Below are 18921 nucleotides of genomic sequence, written 5' to 3'. Positions count from 1 at the left end.
CACGTATCCCTCTTGCGGAAATTTTTTGGAGACCCTCACGGCTCGGTTGCAAACTTTCCTCCAGACCTCGTACCAACCGAGACAACAAATCCAGAGGAGGAAGACAGTCTCCTACCGTCGGCAACAGAAAGGAGAAGGGGCGTGCAACCTCCGCTGACATGCACCACCGTGGCAAGCACAACCGTGCCACGGTCCAACTCACTACGGGACCAGTTACTCTCACTCAGACAAAAGGGAACTCCACTCTACCAAGACAGAGGAAGGGAAATGCACTTGAAGGAAAAAAAAAGTAACAGAGAAAGAAGGTGACATAGAACTCACTCAGCAAACACAACAATCACCTAAACAAAACAAAATACTACCCACCGTTAGATGAACCCGAGCCCAAAACCCAAAGTCCGTTTACCCACCCACCTGACCCACATACAAACCCATTACCCACCCCGAAAACCCAACCAAACCCACCTTCCAATATTATCACATTAAATCAACCACCCACCCCATTAAATGCACAGCAGACGCTCTCTCCCCCCTTTTCCCCTTTTTCGGTCCAAATTCACTGCACACACTACCCAAAAATAATTTCAAAATTCAAATCTATCCTCAAACCCCGTGCCCCTGCACTCACAGTCCCCAAAACCCTCCCAACCGCTGGATTCTCTCACATCCCTGCCCACACACGTCCCAACACCTGCACCAATTAATTACTCACCCACCCTTAGGGCCCCACACGATTCCCACGCTTCCCTTCCAACCGTTGAGAATCCCTTGCCCAAGCCTCCCAATCCAACCCAACCGCTCCACCAGCCCAATATCCTATTACCCACTAATTCCCCAGCCCAACCATCCGACCCACATAATTCCAACCTTGAGGACAAGGTTGTTCTCCCAGGGCATGGCAATGATATGGGGCCAACTTCAACATTCTCTCATAGGCCCACCAGGAACAAGCTACCACCTAAATGGTTATCTAATTTTATTACGAAGTAATATTTTAATTAATGTATCAGTTGAGCCAAGCTATAAGGCCCAACTTTAGGAGTAACCCTAAATCTAATAGGAGTTGTTATATATATCCTATTAGCCTCTAGCAGCAGCTATGATGAATGTTGTTTTTTATTTTCCCTACTAGTTAATACAAGGTGGAATTATTTAGTAATTGTTTCTGCCTCGTTCCTTCTTCTTGTAGATCAGATATTTACATAATATCATCGCCTTATCACTCCCACAATTGTATAAATTACAATTATTTTTAATATTTTTCAATTTATAAGTATTGTGGATCCACTAGGTATCTAATGACTCACGAGTATCTACATGGGTCTGGGGTAGGTTTAAACCCAAAAATGAAACAATGAGACATGTAAGAATAGTGCATTAGTCTATTTGAACTCATCTATGCTCATTTCATTCCTAATTATTACTACACACTTCCCAAAAGAATATGGAGATTATAAAAATAAGATGTATAAGTGAAACAATTAGAAAATATTTAAATATTAATACTTTATCCATGAATATAATTGATGATAGAATATTTTAGCATGGTTAGTTGGAGTAAATATTGTTTTATGTATGTATGCAAATTTTATCAATGAGGTCAATTTTGCCCAAATTTAGGCAATGCAATAACTAATAGGTTAGACATGTCAAAATAGGCTCCCATAAAGGTTTGGGTTAATATGGCTTGGACTGGCCTTTATGTATATCAAATAACTACTCCTATTTGTCTATTAAAAAATTCTCATTTAAATTTTAATATATTTAATTTATTTTTTAAAATATATATCATTTCGTATTGATTTATATTTTTTTAACACACTTCTTATGATCAATTCTATCAAATTCATAAATTAAATGACTTATATTTAGTTAAGATGTGATATCAAGTCTACTTATATGATTTTTAACATAACTAATTTACTAAATCTCAATATTTATATTGAAATTTCACGTCATAATACAATATAATTTGTGATTTCACTTTAATATATGAATCTTTGGGCATTATCAAGAATAAATCATATTGTTTCAATTTATAGTAATGATAATATAGGCTTCACGTTGAGGAAAAAACTTTACATGTCAAAGTATAATCATCATTATAGTGTATGATCATGATTCTTTACTTCATGTAGAAAGGTCTTTTGTATGTTCATCATCAATACATTATGAATTTGTAATAGTTGAACTTGGTTGCGCGACATTCTTTATGGTAAACAATCATGTTAACTTTTAGTTCTGTTTAAAATTTACTGATCTTTATTATGTTTTTGTTGCAAAAGTTAAACCTAATTAAATCAAATTAAGAAAGGAAAATTTAAATTTAAATGAATTAACTTTTTTTTCTTATTTGATTTGATATATCATTTTGTTCTTGTGCTTAAAAGGACATTCTAAAAAATAAGATGGATAATATCATACTTCAATTTATAACATATTGCAATTTATTAATATTTATGTTATTAACATTATTCTATTTTTTTTCAAAGTTTATAACACCAATATTTATTTTTTTATGATAAGTGTTTTTTAGTCTTGAGAATGTGGGTCTAGATAAGTAGAATTAGGTGAGGAATCTTCTAGTGTCCCTTAAGAGTAGCTTGATTGCATCGGGGGAGGTACCTAAAAAGATTCTCTGCCCATCAAATTAGTATTTGTAGGAAATAGAGAATATGAGAAAGTAATATCAAGGATATTATATAAGTAAGAGAGAGGATAATAAGTAAGTATAAGAGTATCTATGAGTAAGTAACTTACTTAAGGGGGAATCTATAGTGGAGAGGTATGGGAAATGTTCCTTTGTAGATGTTGTTGGTCTGACCGACTAAACGGCTTGTCGAATCTTCCCCGGACAAGCAAATATTGTTCTCCCCATGTCAGACAGCTTTGACAAGTCTATACTCGATGGACAATTGACTTATATTTGTACTAGTATGTGTCGTCACGCCATAGGTCCATTCTATCTGCTACTGAAAGGTATAGTAGAGTGTAGATAGCATATAGCAGGTGGCAGATGTCTATATCGTTCAGACGGTGTGACAGTGGGATGTGAGAAATAGTCCTTATATTGTCTCGTCATTTCTGCCCAGTCAACAACTCTTTCATTTGGATCGCTCAGTTGCCTGGTTGGGGCCTAGAAAAGACCATACACTCATAAATTTATTATCATTCTTCAAAGCCTCTTGATATACCTAATGTTATTAATATTGTATCACTAATCAAATAGACTATGTACTAATATGAAGATATACTAGTTTAATTGATGGTTATCTAATTAAATCACATACTGATGAAATTAGATATACACATATGAAGAGTGATGCGTTTACACTTAAGTTAAGTTACACTAGTTACACTCAATCTCGACCATTCATTTTCTTAAATCTAACGGACCAGATGAGTGAAATAAATGATGAGAGAAAAAAAGAAATTTAAGTTTCACTAATTTGGTTTGTTGGATTTAAGAAAATGAATGACTGAGATTGAGTGTAACTAGTGTAGCTTAACATGGGTGTAAACGGATTCCTCCTCTACATATATATTATATTAACATTAATCTTAAAAAACTATTAAAAATATGATAAATATTTTTATTTATATTATTTGTTAATACAAAATGTACAATTTAGTGGTAGGTCATAAACAAATATAGTTGTTGCATGTTCAATCATTCGCAATAATTTTATGGAAAATATTAAGTCAATTTCATAAAAAACAATTTAAATGAAAATTGATTAGTATAGTTTAAATAAAAATTGGCATGTTTGTCCGTTTTGGACTATTACAATTTATGACAGGTATAATTGTTTTAACATGTCAATATGAAGACTAGTTCACCAATCTTACAGTTAAACCCAGTGTTATTAAACTCGGACCGGTCAATGACTCGGTCAGGGTATTGGGTCAATGAGTCATTGGTCCAATCGGTGGGTCAACGGTTGGACCGGTTAACTCGGTTTACATTAAAATTCTAAAAATTAATAATACTGTATAACAACATTTAATAATTGTATACTCAAAATTTAAAAACATTAGTGTACCTAATTAAACAATCAATAAAGAAAATTTTAATACTATAAAATGACACAAGCAAGTTGAAAAAATTATCAAATAATATATAAACTATGCTTTAACTACAACAAAAATGTACAATAAATTTAAAATTTAATTAAACAACAAAGATTTCGTTATAACGTAAGATAACAAGTGACAAAGATAATTACATATAAATTAAAAATATTTGACTTTTTCACCTCATCAATTTGGTTATTTTTTTAATTTTGATTGACTCGGCCGGTCCAACCGGTCCGATCACCCAAATCATCAGTTTTACGCTTAAACTAACTGAGTTAAACCAATTTTGATACAAAACTGGTTAGATGAGAGACTCAGACCGATTAGATGACCGGTTCATGGTTGAACCGGTCTGACCAGCCGGTTCGAGCCGAGTTTTATAACACTGGTTAAACCTTCTCATATAATAAGGTTTTTATAACTATGGATATACCTATGCAGTCAACACATATTTGTAGCTTGGCACAAAGGGTTGAAAACTATCATTGGTCTTCATTTAGTATTATTCACTATTTTGCATATGTTTTGATATTTTAGAAACTCAATTATATTTCTAACCATATTCTTATATATTACTTATATTTTTTTAACTCTTTTTCTCCATTCCTTTTTAATTTAGTTTTTAAAATGATGTTATGTTACTCAATTTTTTACGTCACCTAACGATATGTGCATAATACTAAATATCAAAAGATATAGAATTGAGAGATACTTAGACTTGATTTCCAATTCTAACAACATATATTGAGAAAAAGCAAAATATATATGTTCACAATATTTGGAAGAGTATAAGAACCCAACATCATTACAATACACCTTACACTTCAATGGAACCAATCCGAAAAATACATGCAAAAAAGGGCATCAGCTATATATGTATACATCATACATATAATCGAAGTTTGAGTGCAACATAAGCATTGCATAATAACTAACGGTTATATGATGATTATATTGTTCCGCTTACATCAAATATGAACTTAAAAAAAGTGGCATGCCATCATATTATAGAATATAGAAACCAAACCTCTCATGAGTGTGCCTTGTAAAGAACTCCAACAATTTGATTATATTTTCCTGCAAACAAACCTAATAATCATTCATGGCTTAGTTCTTCTAAAATAACAATAATACTAATAATAGTTATGGCTTAGTAAACAAACATTTTTTCTTTTCTAAATGAGCCAAATTTTAATTTGTGAGGCAAAGCACAAAAATGTTGAAGTAACTGTTGAATCAGAATATTACTAATTCACATCTAATAGCTTATTAAATTATTGTTGTAGTTATATTGGGTTAATCACATTTGCAGGAAAATGCGATCTCAATTGTGATTATGATGTAATTGTAGATTTCTACAATAGCAATATTACAACTACATATTACGGTTGAGGCTGCAATTTAAGGCACAATGTGATGCCATGAAAAAGTCATATGAGAGAATAGAAGGGTTCAGTGCCCTTTAATTAGAATAATCGTGCATACAGCTAAGGATCTCCAATTAACAGTTTGAAGCTAGGATGGTTATGTGGTTTTGGACCAGCTAGGGAGTTCAAACATGGTGCCATTACCAAGCAGCTATCTATTTAATGAGTTAGGATAAACTGGTAATTCACGGTTTTAAATTATGGTTCACAACAATATTCTTGTTTCACGAGTCTCCATATTCTCATTACCTTTTGAGTAAGGAACTAATTTATTTTGGGTGTATGGTTGTCCCTCCCAACAAGTGTTACTCATAGGAATCAAATCATTGACATTTTATTCATCCTGATAATCTAACGGGTCTTACACTATTAGATCAACCATTTGTTGGTATTTATTATAGTTATTTTGCTTGAGCTTGTTGAAATTCACTTCTCTGATTTGAAGCTCCCCATGGACAATAATTAGGAACATGATAAATATATTCTGTAAATTTAAGAATCAATCTATGACTCACGTGGCAGGTGAAAATAGAAGAATATATATAGCGAATACTAACTTAACTACTTAAGTCCTATCCATATGGCACTTCGCTCATCTTTGAACCAGGCAAACATTAGCAAAAATGTGTTCATAATATCAAAATTATTTCGTGTATACTAATGATTGATACTTCGGTGACATTTTTCAAATTTATGCCACAAAATATCAATAGTTTTTTACTATAAACTTGAATGGTGACACTACAAGTAACAAAATCTGCCGACAAATAGTTTTCACTAACTTTGACTAGAACAAGAATACAAACAAACAAAAAACCCTAAGTCGCCATTTGCTGCCATTGATCAGAAGCCGTACAGACAAATTAAATTAACTGTACTATAGGAGACATTTTATATTATATGCTGAAGAAGAGTTCCCAAAGTTTTACGTAGCTCAATAATCTAGACTTATGTATAATCTTTATGCTTCAAGAATCACATGTGCACTTAATATAAGTTTTGACAAGTTACTTTAAAGGTATTTAGCTAACTCAATAGTTAAAATTCTTGATAAGTGAGTAATGTCAGAATTTATATTATTAAATCTTGTCATTATCATTCCCCCAACCTTCTGTATGAATCAAGTATCGGTTAACATCTTTAGCATTTAGGAGTCATAAGGTAGTCTGATGGTGAAGAGGATGGTTGTAAAGAATAAAGTGTAGGAGGTTGTGGATTCGAATTCCACCATCCAAAAAATGGGAGTTATAAGATAGTTTGATGAGAGTTATACATTTTTACTCACAACTCTCTTAATTCTCAACTAAAATTCACATTTTTAATGTCATTGAGTTCAAAATATAATGATCTACAAAATCATTTCATAGTTTTATGAAAGTGCACATTAAAAAATAGATTCTAGGCTTCAAATCAAATGAAGAATAACTTATAGACCACAAACATAAAATAACTTAAACTGTCTTTAAAAAACAGAAGATCTATTTGCAACAGAATAAACTTATATGATTTTTTTATTGATAAATGTTAATATATTAATATCTGTAGTGAGCAAGATTCGACCTTCAACCTCATTATCACTACATTCAAACTCTCCACCCTAAGTTGAAAGTGGAAAATAACATAGGCCGAATTTACTAGTTATGCCTTTAAATTAACGGCAGACAAGAACACGTGAAGTGATGGGAGGAATCACAAGGCTTAAAGATTTTCCAAACAAAAACAAGTTGCTCCAAAAATTAAGCTAATTAATGGTTAAGGTACACTTGAAAACAACAGTTTTTTTGATAAAGGGGTCAATAAACCTATAGTACCACAGAATTAGATGCTAGACAATATGATTTAATCAAGGTATATATATATATATCATGGTAAAAAATAACAGTGAAGTAAAACAAGAAAAAATGCATATCAATCCAATAATCATCATTGCATGGGTCTTCTACATTAAAGATAGCAATACTTGGGGCCTAATAGAGGTAAGGATGGTGGATATTGTTAAGGATAATAAATATTAGAGTAAATTACACTAATACTTCCTAAGTTTTAGTGAAATTATATAAATTATTCTTCACTTTTTTACACTTATACAAACCCCTAATTTTTGTACTTTCATTGTACTGACCACCCATGCATGTGTATTTTTTTGAACAAAAATGTGATAAATGCAATTAAGTTAAACAAAACATGGTATATTGTGGAGACAAGTCCAAATAATATATGAGTCGGTACCGCTTTATTATTTTTGGTTCATTAGGATATAGTATAAGAGCGATTTAAACAATATATCTTTAGAATTGTTGATGCATTTTGTAATCAAAAATAATAAAGATACATTTATTTGTATATTATTTGAATTTTTTCTCACAATATATCATGTTTTGTTTAACTTAATTACATTTATCACGTTTTTTGTTTAAAAGATTACACTTATTTCTCATGCAAGGGTGATTAGTGTAATGAAAGTATAAAAATTAGTAGAGGTTTGTATAAATGTAAAAAAGTGAGAGGTGATTTTCACTCAAACTTAGGAATGTCAGTGTAATTAACTCTAAATATTATTATCTTGAATTTGCATCAGGTTTTCCAACATCTATTCCAAAGATATTCCGTTCAATCATAACCTTGTTAGTATTATTACAAAAGCGTGGAAAAAGCTTGTATTCTCAAGAATTTTATATCTCTATATGAGTGGTTTCAACGTTACCTACAACCTTAATTATTGATATGATTTCAATGATTTGTTTATTTGAAGCTTAGTGGTAACCTAACAAAGCATGTCATCTATATCTCAAATGAACATCCATGGGACAAAATCTGAAGAATCTTAGAAGACAACATTGAAATCACAAATATTTAATTGAAGTGACATAAAACAGTGTTTTTTCTTTTCTTTTTTGCGTGATCAGTTGCCTAACCATACCTTAAACGCAATAAAGGTGAAAATTCTCCTTAGACCGTCAACAACAGACATTTGTTAGGTAAAAAGTTTAAGCCGAATAAGATTTTAGTTTTGAGTTGTATCCATAACAAAATACTAACATTCTATAAAAAACAAAATACTAACATAGCCTTTGTGGTTAAAAAAGAATCTCGATAAAATGGACCAATGACATAACTAGTTTCATGCTTGTATCTTAATCACTATAATCAGCTCAGAATAGCAATCTAACAAAAACATGATATTATGAATACTATATATAGAAAGAGAGACTCAAACTTTGTTCACAGTCTGATTGATATCCGTACGAGTTAAATTCTTGTTTCGTTAGGAGGATATGCTATAATACCAAATACCAAACCTTTTTTTTGGTACATACCAAATACCATTGCTACAATAATGTTTTAAATTTAATTCTAACTAGTTTTAATTTGCTATTTTTTTCTGTTTTTACTTTATTTTGATTTGTGTGAGACATGGTTTGATTCATGATTTTAGGATGTGTAATTTGCTATTGTGCATGATGATTGGGATTGTTTTGCATATTTTTTATTTATATATTCTTTTATAAACTAAACTTGTTTAAACCAACTTAGTTTAAATGAAAAACCTATACCAGAATAATTTCACATATTGTAATCATAATCTAAAGATAAAATCTATACCAGGATACAAGTTTGTACATATTGGTGAGTTCTATCTTTTTTGTAGTCTGTTATCCAAAAATTGAATCCTATAAACATTTCAATGTAAATTAAACAATCTACCTAGTTATTTTTAGGTTTATATATGCAATACAATTGCATCCTAGCTAGCACCACAAAGTTAATAATCATAAGCAAAAAAAGTCTATCTGAATGATGAGATGATGGAATTAATTACCTTTACTTGATCAAACCCCTGAAGGGAATGATGAATATTCAAGAGAAGTGCATGGTAGAGTTTGGTTCATTATTTCCCTTGCTTGGATTTGTGTTCTTCTTTTTCTTCTTGTAAGGGATACCTCTTGCCTTAGCTTGACACTCCTTAACCTCCCTAAGGTACATTCTGATTGAGCCACTTGCAAAAGGGTTAGTCTCTAGTGACCCTCCATTTTCCTCATAAGCAGCCCTTAGCCTCCCTATAAGGGCATCAAGGCTACCCCAAGCTTGTCTTAGAGGGCATGTGCAAGGTGCTGGTGGCTCTGGCTGCCCATAGAATATGCAACCTAGAAGGTGAACTTTCGTCTTACCAAACTGGTCAAGGTACCTAAGAAAGTCCAAAACATGGTTGCAATTACACTGAGAAAGTGGAACTGAAGGTCTTTGATTCTTCAAGTACTGCCCAAAAGTGTTCCAATCCCTTCTCTTTTGTGACTCATAGCGGCTAAGTGTCCCTTCAGGGTTTTGAAGCTGTTGATGATGGCAAACACTTGGAAGGTTTGATCCTTCTGATGCTAAACCCTTTCCACTACCACTTGAAGACATCATGGTGAAGAATAATGAAGATTGAAGGGTTTGGTTTTTCTAATTAAGGAGAAGCAAAAAAGAAAGGAGGTGAAATGAATAGGAGAAGAGAGTGGAGAAAGATAGAGATCACATCATTGATTGAACTATTGAGTAGACATTTTATGGGCCATATTATGTTCATCTTTTTCTTCCTTTTAATTTAGCTTTTTCCACTATTATCTCCAGTGGGTAGTTCAAATATTTTAATGTTTTGTAGATAGTATGTAGTATTTATGCAATATACATGTAAATATTTACTAATTATTAATATATCTTTCATTCTATATTTGTATTACTTTATTTGAAAAGATGATGATAATTAAAAATAAATACTGAACAATAAACATATAGTATATAATTTTTCTACACTATTGGTATATTTTAGCTTAATTAATAAAACATTTTCCATTCCAAAGATATGTGTGGATTCTTCTGAAAAACTTGGGTATTTTACTAATTACATTTGGTTAATTCTTTCCTTTTTCATCTGTTATATTAAATAGTGCTTTATTACGGTATTTTTAAAGAATACAAAAAGAAAAAATAACATTGGAAAACTAAATCCCCTACTTCTCTCTATGCTAAAACATTATTTTCCATCATAGAATTTCTTTTTTCTTCCTAGATTTTCTTACAAATTTGTTCACAATTTTTTTAATAATATTTATGGTTTTATACTCTTTCATGTATTAACCCTTGCAATTATGACAGAGATACTCAAGTAAAATGTGGAAGTAAACATGCATTAGATCTTGTTATTTAGTATATTAAAATTTTAAATGAAATCAATGACAAAATGATAAGTTAACTATTTCCTACTCACTTTATAGTTTATAAAATAACAACTTTATTAATAGTAAATAACCCACACTATATTTATTTTTTCTTAATCAAAAGTATTATCTTATTTATGGATAAAGAATATATATTCTTTTATGGATATCCAACAAGTCTCATATAAATTATGAAGAGATGAATTTTGAGACGGTAGAAGATTTAATATATAAGAATTGTCATATTACATTTTTTTAATTACCACCAGAAATAGTAACAGATGAGCATTGACAATTTAAAAAAATGAAAATAACATATACCATGACATTATATATTAGTAAATATAGAATATACATGCAGATAGTATTTTCAATATACCAAGATATTATCAGCCTTTGATTAATCTTTAAAGAGATATGTTATGGGTGTCATTGTCAAAAAGAGTTATAGAGTATCCATACAAACCCTAGAGTATATGCATTATTAGTGGTAAACCAAAGTACTAGATTATCACAATCAAGAAAGGTATATATGTCTGTCTCAGTAATGGGAAGAGTTGAGCTTGTTAAGTCTATCATCCAGAGTATGCTTGTTTATAGCTTTCATGTTTATGTTTGGCCCTCTCAATTGATCAAGCATGTGGATAAGTGCATCAGAAACTTTGTTTAGTTTGGAGACATAAATGTTAGGAAAATGGTTAAAGTGGCTTGACATCAAGTTTGTTCCCCTAATAAGAGTGGTGGTCTTGGCATCAAATCAATCAGGAAGTTAAACAAGCCTGCTCTTCTTAAGCTGACTTGGGAAATGATCTCTTCAGATCATGAATGGGCTATATTCTATAGGAAAAGATTTGGAGCCTCATCTAATCCTTCAAACAAATACTACAAGTCTTCAATATGGCCTAGCATTAAGAATAGTTGGCATATGGCAATTCTAAACTCTAGATGGTTAGTTGGTGATGGACATAATATAAGCTTCCGGAAAGATAATTGGCTTGGATGTCCTTTGGTGGATTCTATGAACATCCCAGATGAAATGCATAACTCTCTTCTAGCACATGTTCTTGATTTCATATCTGGCTCAAAGTGGATTATTCCTAACCTCATTGCTGATTTATTTCCTAAAATTGCTACACATATTTCCAAGACAAGGATTCCTAGAATAAAGGACAAAATGGTGTGGACTGGCTCAAATGATGGATTGATGTCTCTAAAAGATGGTTACTCTTGTGTCCATCTTCCTAATCTTACTCTCTCTTGGTGCAAAACAATCTGATCTTCTTCAATCTCACCCTCAAAATCATTTCTCATATAGAGATGGCTAAATAAGAAGATGCCAACTGATGAAAATCATCAAAAGAGGGGTTGTTATACGGTTTTAATGTGCAGCCTATGCAGGGTGGCTGCTGAAAGCTCTGATCATCTGTTTTTGCATTGCAAACTTGCTAAACACCTGTGGCATTGGTTATGCTCCACCTTCTCAATTCAATTGGACACATCTTCTATCAACTCAATTTTGTTGGCTTGTAACTCAAGATGGAGCCCCCAACTGAAAGACACTCTAGCTGTTGCAATCACTCATATAATTTCCACAATCTGGTTCTGTAGAAACCAGGCTAGATTCGAGGACAAGAAAATCTCAAGGCCTCAAGCTCTAGCTAAAATCAGAATGGCCACCCATTTGTCGGGTAATACATCAAAGTTCTATGCTAGTTTCTCTCTAGAGGAGTTTCACATCCTCAAGTCTCTCAATGTTTCAATCAACTATAACACGACTCTTAGAATTTGTGAGATAAACTGGGCAAATCCTTTGTTGGGAGTAATAAAAATCAACATTGATGGGGCTGCAAAAGGGTGCCCTAACTATGCAAGAGGTGGTGGCATCTTCAGGGATCACTCTGTTGGCATGGTGACTTGCTTTGCAAGTTATTATGGTATTCATGATGTCCTTCATGCTGAGCTTCAAACCGCAATTTTAGCTATTGAAATTGCCTACAATCATGGCTAGAATTCAATATGGTTGGAGTGTGACTCAAGATTAGTTGTTGATATCTTCAATGGTAAGGGCAGGGTGCCTTGGCAGCTTTGGTCCAAATAGAACATGTGTAAGGACCTCTTGTTGACAATGAATTTTTCAATTTCACACATCTATAAATATGAGAATTTTTCTGCTGATAAGTTGGCAAACTATGGCATTTTTTCTAGGAATTTTTCTTGGTGGAGTGATATTCCTCAACTCATTATGGAAGAATTCCATAGGAATAGGTTGGGTCTTCCCAACTATAGATTCTATGACTTATAATTCTCCTTGTTCCTTAAACTTTTTAATCAATATATTTGTGGAGTACCTTTGCACCTTTGCTTAAAAAAATACAACTCATTATATTATTTCTTAAGTTATAAATTATTATTATTATTAACACACATAAAAATATTTTTAAACTTATATATGTACAATTTAACATAAATTCCACAAAACATTACACATAATAAAAGATAATTTCAATATCTATCAAATTAAATATCATATTTAAAAAACAGCACTTTATAGCAATCCATATTATATAAATACATGCATAATATATATATTTATAAAAAGAAGAGATTTGTTTACACACAAATTAAGTTACACTAGTTACACTCAATTTTATTTTTTCATTCAGTTTTTAAATCTAACGGATCAAATGTGTGAAACTTAAAAGTCATCTAAGATTTTTATTTTTCGCTCTCATCACCTCTTTCACTCACTCATTTGGTTTGTTAGATATTAAAAATGTAATGATGAGATTGAATGTAACTTAATTTAAGTATAAATATGAACTCCATCATACACAGTTCATTTGGATTATTTTTCTTAAAAAGTCAACAGCAATTAAATATTAATAATAAATGATGCAATAACAATGTATAAAATTCATACAATATCATTACATACATATTTTTCTCTTTCTAGAAAAAGAGCTCCCATATTAGGCTCTTTCGGATACTTGGCCGTACTTCCTGTAGTATGCAAGACCGAAATGACTTTCTCCGATTATAGAAATGCCAAAATTAGTTTAACTTATTGCTCATTTCTCTTAAAAGAATGGAAAAATTAGGTAAGGCATGTGATGAAATTTTTGTACTTATATACTAGCGTGCCTTTATTTTCTCAACTCAAACAAATCATAAGGTTAATTATTTCTTGGCATGATTTTAGTGAGAATGAAACTGATCGACGTAGACAACAATTTCATAATTATTGGAGAAAAAAAGTTACACATCAATTTGATGGAGTAGACAAACCGTCCAATAGCCTTCAGAAATGAGACCCGTGAAGATCGATTCTCATAGCCAACAAGTCTAATAATTTGATACGTTCAATCAGTAGTTATATAACTTATATTTTCAGTTTTTCACAGCGTTTGTTAATTCAGAAGGAGAGTGCTATTTAGTTATAGAAGTTAAAATAGAAAATTTATTGAGAAAATATTGTATTTAATTTATAAAAATTAACAAATATGTTTTTAGAAAGGATAAAAAGGATATATTAAAAATTTAAGAAATATGTTTTTGAGAAATATTTAATTCTATCTATCGATTTTATAAACAATGGATAGAAAGGATATATTATAGCAACACTCAACTATTTCACAAACAATGTTTAATACCATGCTCCATTAATAGAGTTAAAATTTATTATAACAATCTTTGTTGTCTTAAAAGTTATCAGTGTATAGCTAAAAATCAGTCTAGGTAATCTAACTTTATTCTAATAATTCTATCTTATCATAATAATCTATCTTGTAATAAGTTTGAGTGTTATATATATATTAATTAATTAATCTAACTTTACTCTCATAATAATAAATCTATCTTATTATAATATATTAATTAATTAATCTCAAATCGAATTCAAGTACAAGTATTTTTTTTCCTATTCATTTCCATCCTCTAGCACATACTACATCTTCTATTTGGTCCTAATAAGTTGCAATTTTGCCAATATTTTAGCATATTCCTTCAAAGATCGTTAATTTTTATCGTTCTCCTACTCATTAATAAATAATGCATACTATTCGAGATATTTTATGAAAAATAATATAGTAAAATTCAAAAGAAATTCTCAGCAAATACAGAAGAGATCAAATTCTTGAAAGGTTACCTCAGTACTAAACTTGTCCATATATTTCTTAGTATAGAATAACCGAACATCTTACAAATATAGTGGGAAAATGATACATTCTTGTCGCTACCGCACCTTCATGGAAGAAATGCAAATAAATATAATGGAGTCGTCATCGATATTTTCTAGAGGGAAAACATGAAAAAACCAATTTTTTTGAAAATATTGTTGATTTGCTCAAAAAATAGAAATTGAGTTCACGAGCCGGTTACGGATGAGGAAGGTATTAGACACTTCATATCGCCTGTTATAAAAACGGTACTTAGATCAGTTATATGGATATTTATTCAAAACATTAATTTTACCCTCACATTATTAAACAAAATAAAAAAAGATAAAAAATCTTTTTATTTTTATTTTTTTGTGCCTCACAGGGAAATATATGCTCCTACGTCTCTCTAGCTGTAATAGAGAAATTAAGGCTACGTAGTTCTTTCAGAAAATAATTGTTTAATCATTATTCTTTTACTTCATTTTTTTAAATAGGATAAGATAACGCGATAGAGCACAAATCTCATAGTGCATTATCCCCTCCATGACTTAATTAAATTGTTTTGAAAATGTCAAATTGAGATAACGCTACATGACACAAGTCTCATAGTGCACTACCTCTCATCGATTTGATTATGAAAAATATGAATTTAAGGTAACGCGACAGGGCGTAAGTCCCATAGTGCACTACCTTTCATTGATTTAAATATGAAAATGTCAATTTAAGGTAACGCGACAGAACACAAGTCTCATAGTGCATTACCTCTCATTGATTTAATTATGAAAATGTCAATTTAAGGTAACGTGACATGACACAAATCTCATAGTGTACTACCCCTAATTGATTTAATTAAAAAATGTTAATTTAAGGTAACGCGATATGGCACTACCTCTCACTGATTTAATTATGTTATTTTGAAAATGTCAGTTTAGGGTAACGCGACAGGGCAAAGTCTCGTTATGCACTACCTCTTATTGATTTAATTATGTTATTTTGAAAATGTCAATTTATGGTAACGTGATAGGGCATTAGTCCTATAGTGCACTACCCCTTATTGATTTAATTATGTTATTTTGAAAATGTCAATTTAGGATAATACGACAGGGCACTAGTCCCGTAGTGCACTACCCTTATTGATTTAATTATGTTATTTTGAAAATATCAATTTAGGATAACGCGACATGGTATTAGTCTCATAGTGGACTACCACTTATTGATTTAATTTTAAAAATGTCAATTTAAGGTAACACGACGGTGTACAAGTCTCATAGTGCACTACCTCTCATTTATTTAATTAGGAAAAATCATATTGCATTTCCATATATTTAATACATTATTGATTTATAAAAGAGAATAATAATAAAAAACTAATATAAGAAAGAATAAATAAACTAAAAAAACAGATATACTAATACAAAACAAAATAAAGAAATAAAAATAAAATAAAATAATTAAATAAATAAATAAAAACGATAACAGTAACTAATAAACATAAATAAGCGAAATTTGAGGATTTTGGGGCTAGGGTTTTGAAATTGATTTGAGAACTTATGGTGATATTGATTTGGCAATTTAAGGTCAAATTAATTTGGTGATTAAGGTGTGAAATTAAATTGGGATTATGTTGAAAATAAATCAATTTGGGGTTAGGTTTCAAAATCAATTTGGGAATTGGGTTTCTAAAATGAATTTGGGGTTTAGGGTTAAATTAAATTGTGATTTAGGGTTAGGGGTTACCATGGAGGTAACCCTTTTGTTGGAAGGGGCTGCTGGAACGTTGCTGCCACCGCCGGCGGCCTGACCGCGGGTGACAGTTTGTCACCCCTGGACAGTACATACCAGCCGGCCATGACGCAAGAGATGTGTGGCCCTCTCTTGCCCCCGCTGCTCCTTGTTTCTTAACAGTAAACAAAAAAAGAATACAATATACTCTTATTTTAGCAAGATACAAACATACATTCAATAATAAACGTTAACAACATAAATAAGATGATGAAAAAAGAAAATGAACCTTCAAGAATGTGTAGAAGAAGAACAAGGGAATCTTTTGGGTGTTTTCTCTTCTCTTGTTCTCCTTCTCTCTTTTTTTGAAAATAAGAGTTGCCTCCTTTTTCAATTTTATGATTAGTGTTAGTGAGTTGCAAAGTTTGGTTTATAAAGGGAGTGTGATTAGGATTTTTAGTTGGGTTGGGGGGAAAAAGCTCAATTGCCACACATTTGATAATTTAATTCCCCCTCTTTTTGTTTTGAAACTTTTTACCCCGGTCAACATTAGGTGTTTACAGTTGTCCCTCATTACTTGCTTTTCATTAGATAACATGAGCGACGAATGTTGCTAAAGTTATCATGATGAGAAGGAAGTAAAGATAAAAAAAATCAAATTTTGACTGGGGAATAACACACAGAGGAAAAAGCGTCAAGCTCAAGCACACACCATGAGCTCGAGGTTAGTGGGTAAAGAGCTCACGAGTCCAAAAGTTGACCAAAATAGACCCTTAAGGGGTCAAAGCACAATCACACAACCGCTGATGGGTTGGGGTGCAAAAGGATAAAAGAGACCACTGAGGGGTCGAAGCACAATCTCGCGACCACGGAGGGGTCGGGGTGCAAAAGGATAAAAGAGACCACTGAGGTGTCGAAGCACGATCCCACGACCCTGAGGGGTCGGGATGCAAAAAGATAAAAGAGATCATTGAGGGGTCAAAGTAGGATCGTGCGACCGCTGAGGGGTCGGGGTGCAAAAGGATAAAGGAGACCACTGAGGGGTCAAAGCACGATCACGCGACCGTTGAGGGGTCGGGGTGCAAAAGGATAAAAGAGACCAGTGAGGGGTCAAAGCATGACCACGCAACCGCTGAGGGGCGGGCTGCAAAAGGATAAAAGAGACCACAGAGGGGTTAAAGCACAACCACATGACCGCTAAGGGGTCGGGGTTCAAAAGGCTAAAAGAGATCACTAAGGGGTCAAAGTATAATCACGCGACCACAAAGGGGTCGAGATGCAAAAGGATAAAGAAGACCACTAAATTGTCAAAACACCATCACGCGGCCGTTGAGGGGTCGAGGTGAAAAAGGATAAAAAAGACGACAGAGGGGTCAAAGCACAATCACACGACCACTGAGGGGTCAGTGATGCAAAAGGATACAGAGACCACTGAGGGGTCAAAGCACAATCACGCGACCGCTGAGGGTGAAGATGGCTCAACAATCAACATGCCTTATGCTCATTTAGTCATATCTAGACTATGACGTAATTTGAGTCTATAATCTAAGTAGTCTGGGATGTGTGCCGTAGTAAGTGATAATAGGTTAGGTGAAATAGTCTCTTAAGCCATCTTAATTGTCATATCATATCCATGAGACATATGATCTAGTTAATTGTATGTTCATGCATCTATCATACATTTTATATGTGCATATTAGGCATAATATAATTAGTAGAACATGTATATATATTGTGCATAACATATAAGAAATTTACCTTTTGAAACATATGCATAAATGTTCGAGTTAGTCGATTAACGTGGTAACTTAATCGATTAACGCAGCTGCTTTTCTATTAAATGTGTGTTTTCTGTTTGAACTATATTATGTGTCATTTTGTTGCTTCGTTAATCGATTAACGAAGAGTCTTAATCGATTAACTAGTTTGTTATTTGTTATAACTGAAATCTGGTTTAACTGTTTAACTGTTTAAACTGTTTTGCGACGAATGTAACTGCCTATTCTCTATGCTATAAATAAGAGGCAACATTCAAAGAACCATAGCATTGCATTCTATTGTATAGGGTTGTTTAGAGAGCACTTTGCATACTTGTTTAACTGTTTTTGCAAGAGAGATTGAATGCATGAGAAGAGATAAATTATGTTGTTTTGATTGTTATCATATGCTTAAAGTTTTTGCATAATTATGTATCCATTCTTATCTTGCTAACATGCTCATGCATTAGATATTGTTAGAGAGAAATTATTTTTATATTGCATTTGATTAGCTCATTTGAATCTTGATGGCTTAAGTGGTTAGTAAAAGGGTTAATCTTTGAGTCTTTTTCATGTTATATTC

General features: G+C 32.1%; 1 protein-coding gene across 3 annotated transcripts; it reads right to left on the bottom strand.

The window, feature by feature from the left end:
* Positions 1-5038: 5038 nt before the first annotated feature.
* LOC109337608 (protein LIGHT-DEPENDENT SHORT HYPOCOTYLS 10-like) lies at positions 5039-9924 on the bottom strand. 3 transcript variants are annotated; one of them, XM_019574611.1, is made up of 2 exons: positions 9325-9924; positions 5039-5166 (listed from the first exon to the last, which is right to left on the bottom strand). In XM_019574611.1, the coding sequence occupies exon 1, from the start codon at positions 9909-9911 to the stop codon at positions 9363-9365; it is 549 nt and encodes a 182-aa protein (XP_019430156.1). In that variant the 5' UTR covers positions 9912-9924; the 3' UTR covers positions 5039-5166; positions 9325-9362. The 3 variants fall into 3 exon arrangements, with proteins under 3 accessions (XP_019430156.1, XP_019430157.1, XP_019430158.1); XM_019574612.1 differs by having other exon boundaries at positions 5039-5154; XM_019574613.1 differs by having other exon boundaries at positions 9331-9924.
* Between the last annotated feature and the right edge of the window lie 8997 nt (positions 9925-18921).

This window comes from Lupinus angustifolius, unplaced genomic scaffold (assembly GCF_001865875.1).
Source record: "Lupinus angustifolius cultivar Tanjil unplaced genomic scaffold, LupAngTanjil_v1.0 Scaffold_9_2, whole genome shotgun sequence".
Lineage (NCBI taxonomy): Eukaryota > Viridiplantae > Streptophyta > Magnoliopsida > Fabales > Fabaceae > Lupinus > Lupinus angustifolius.
Note: the sequence above shows the minus strand (reverse complement) of the source record. Positions and strands in the feature narration are given on the sequence as shown.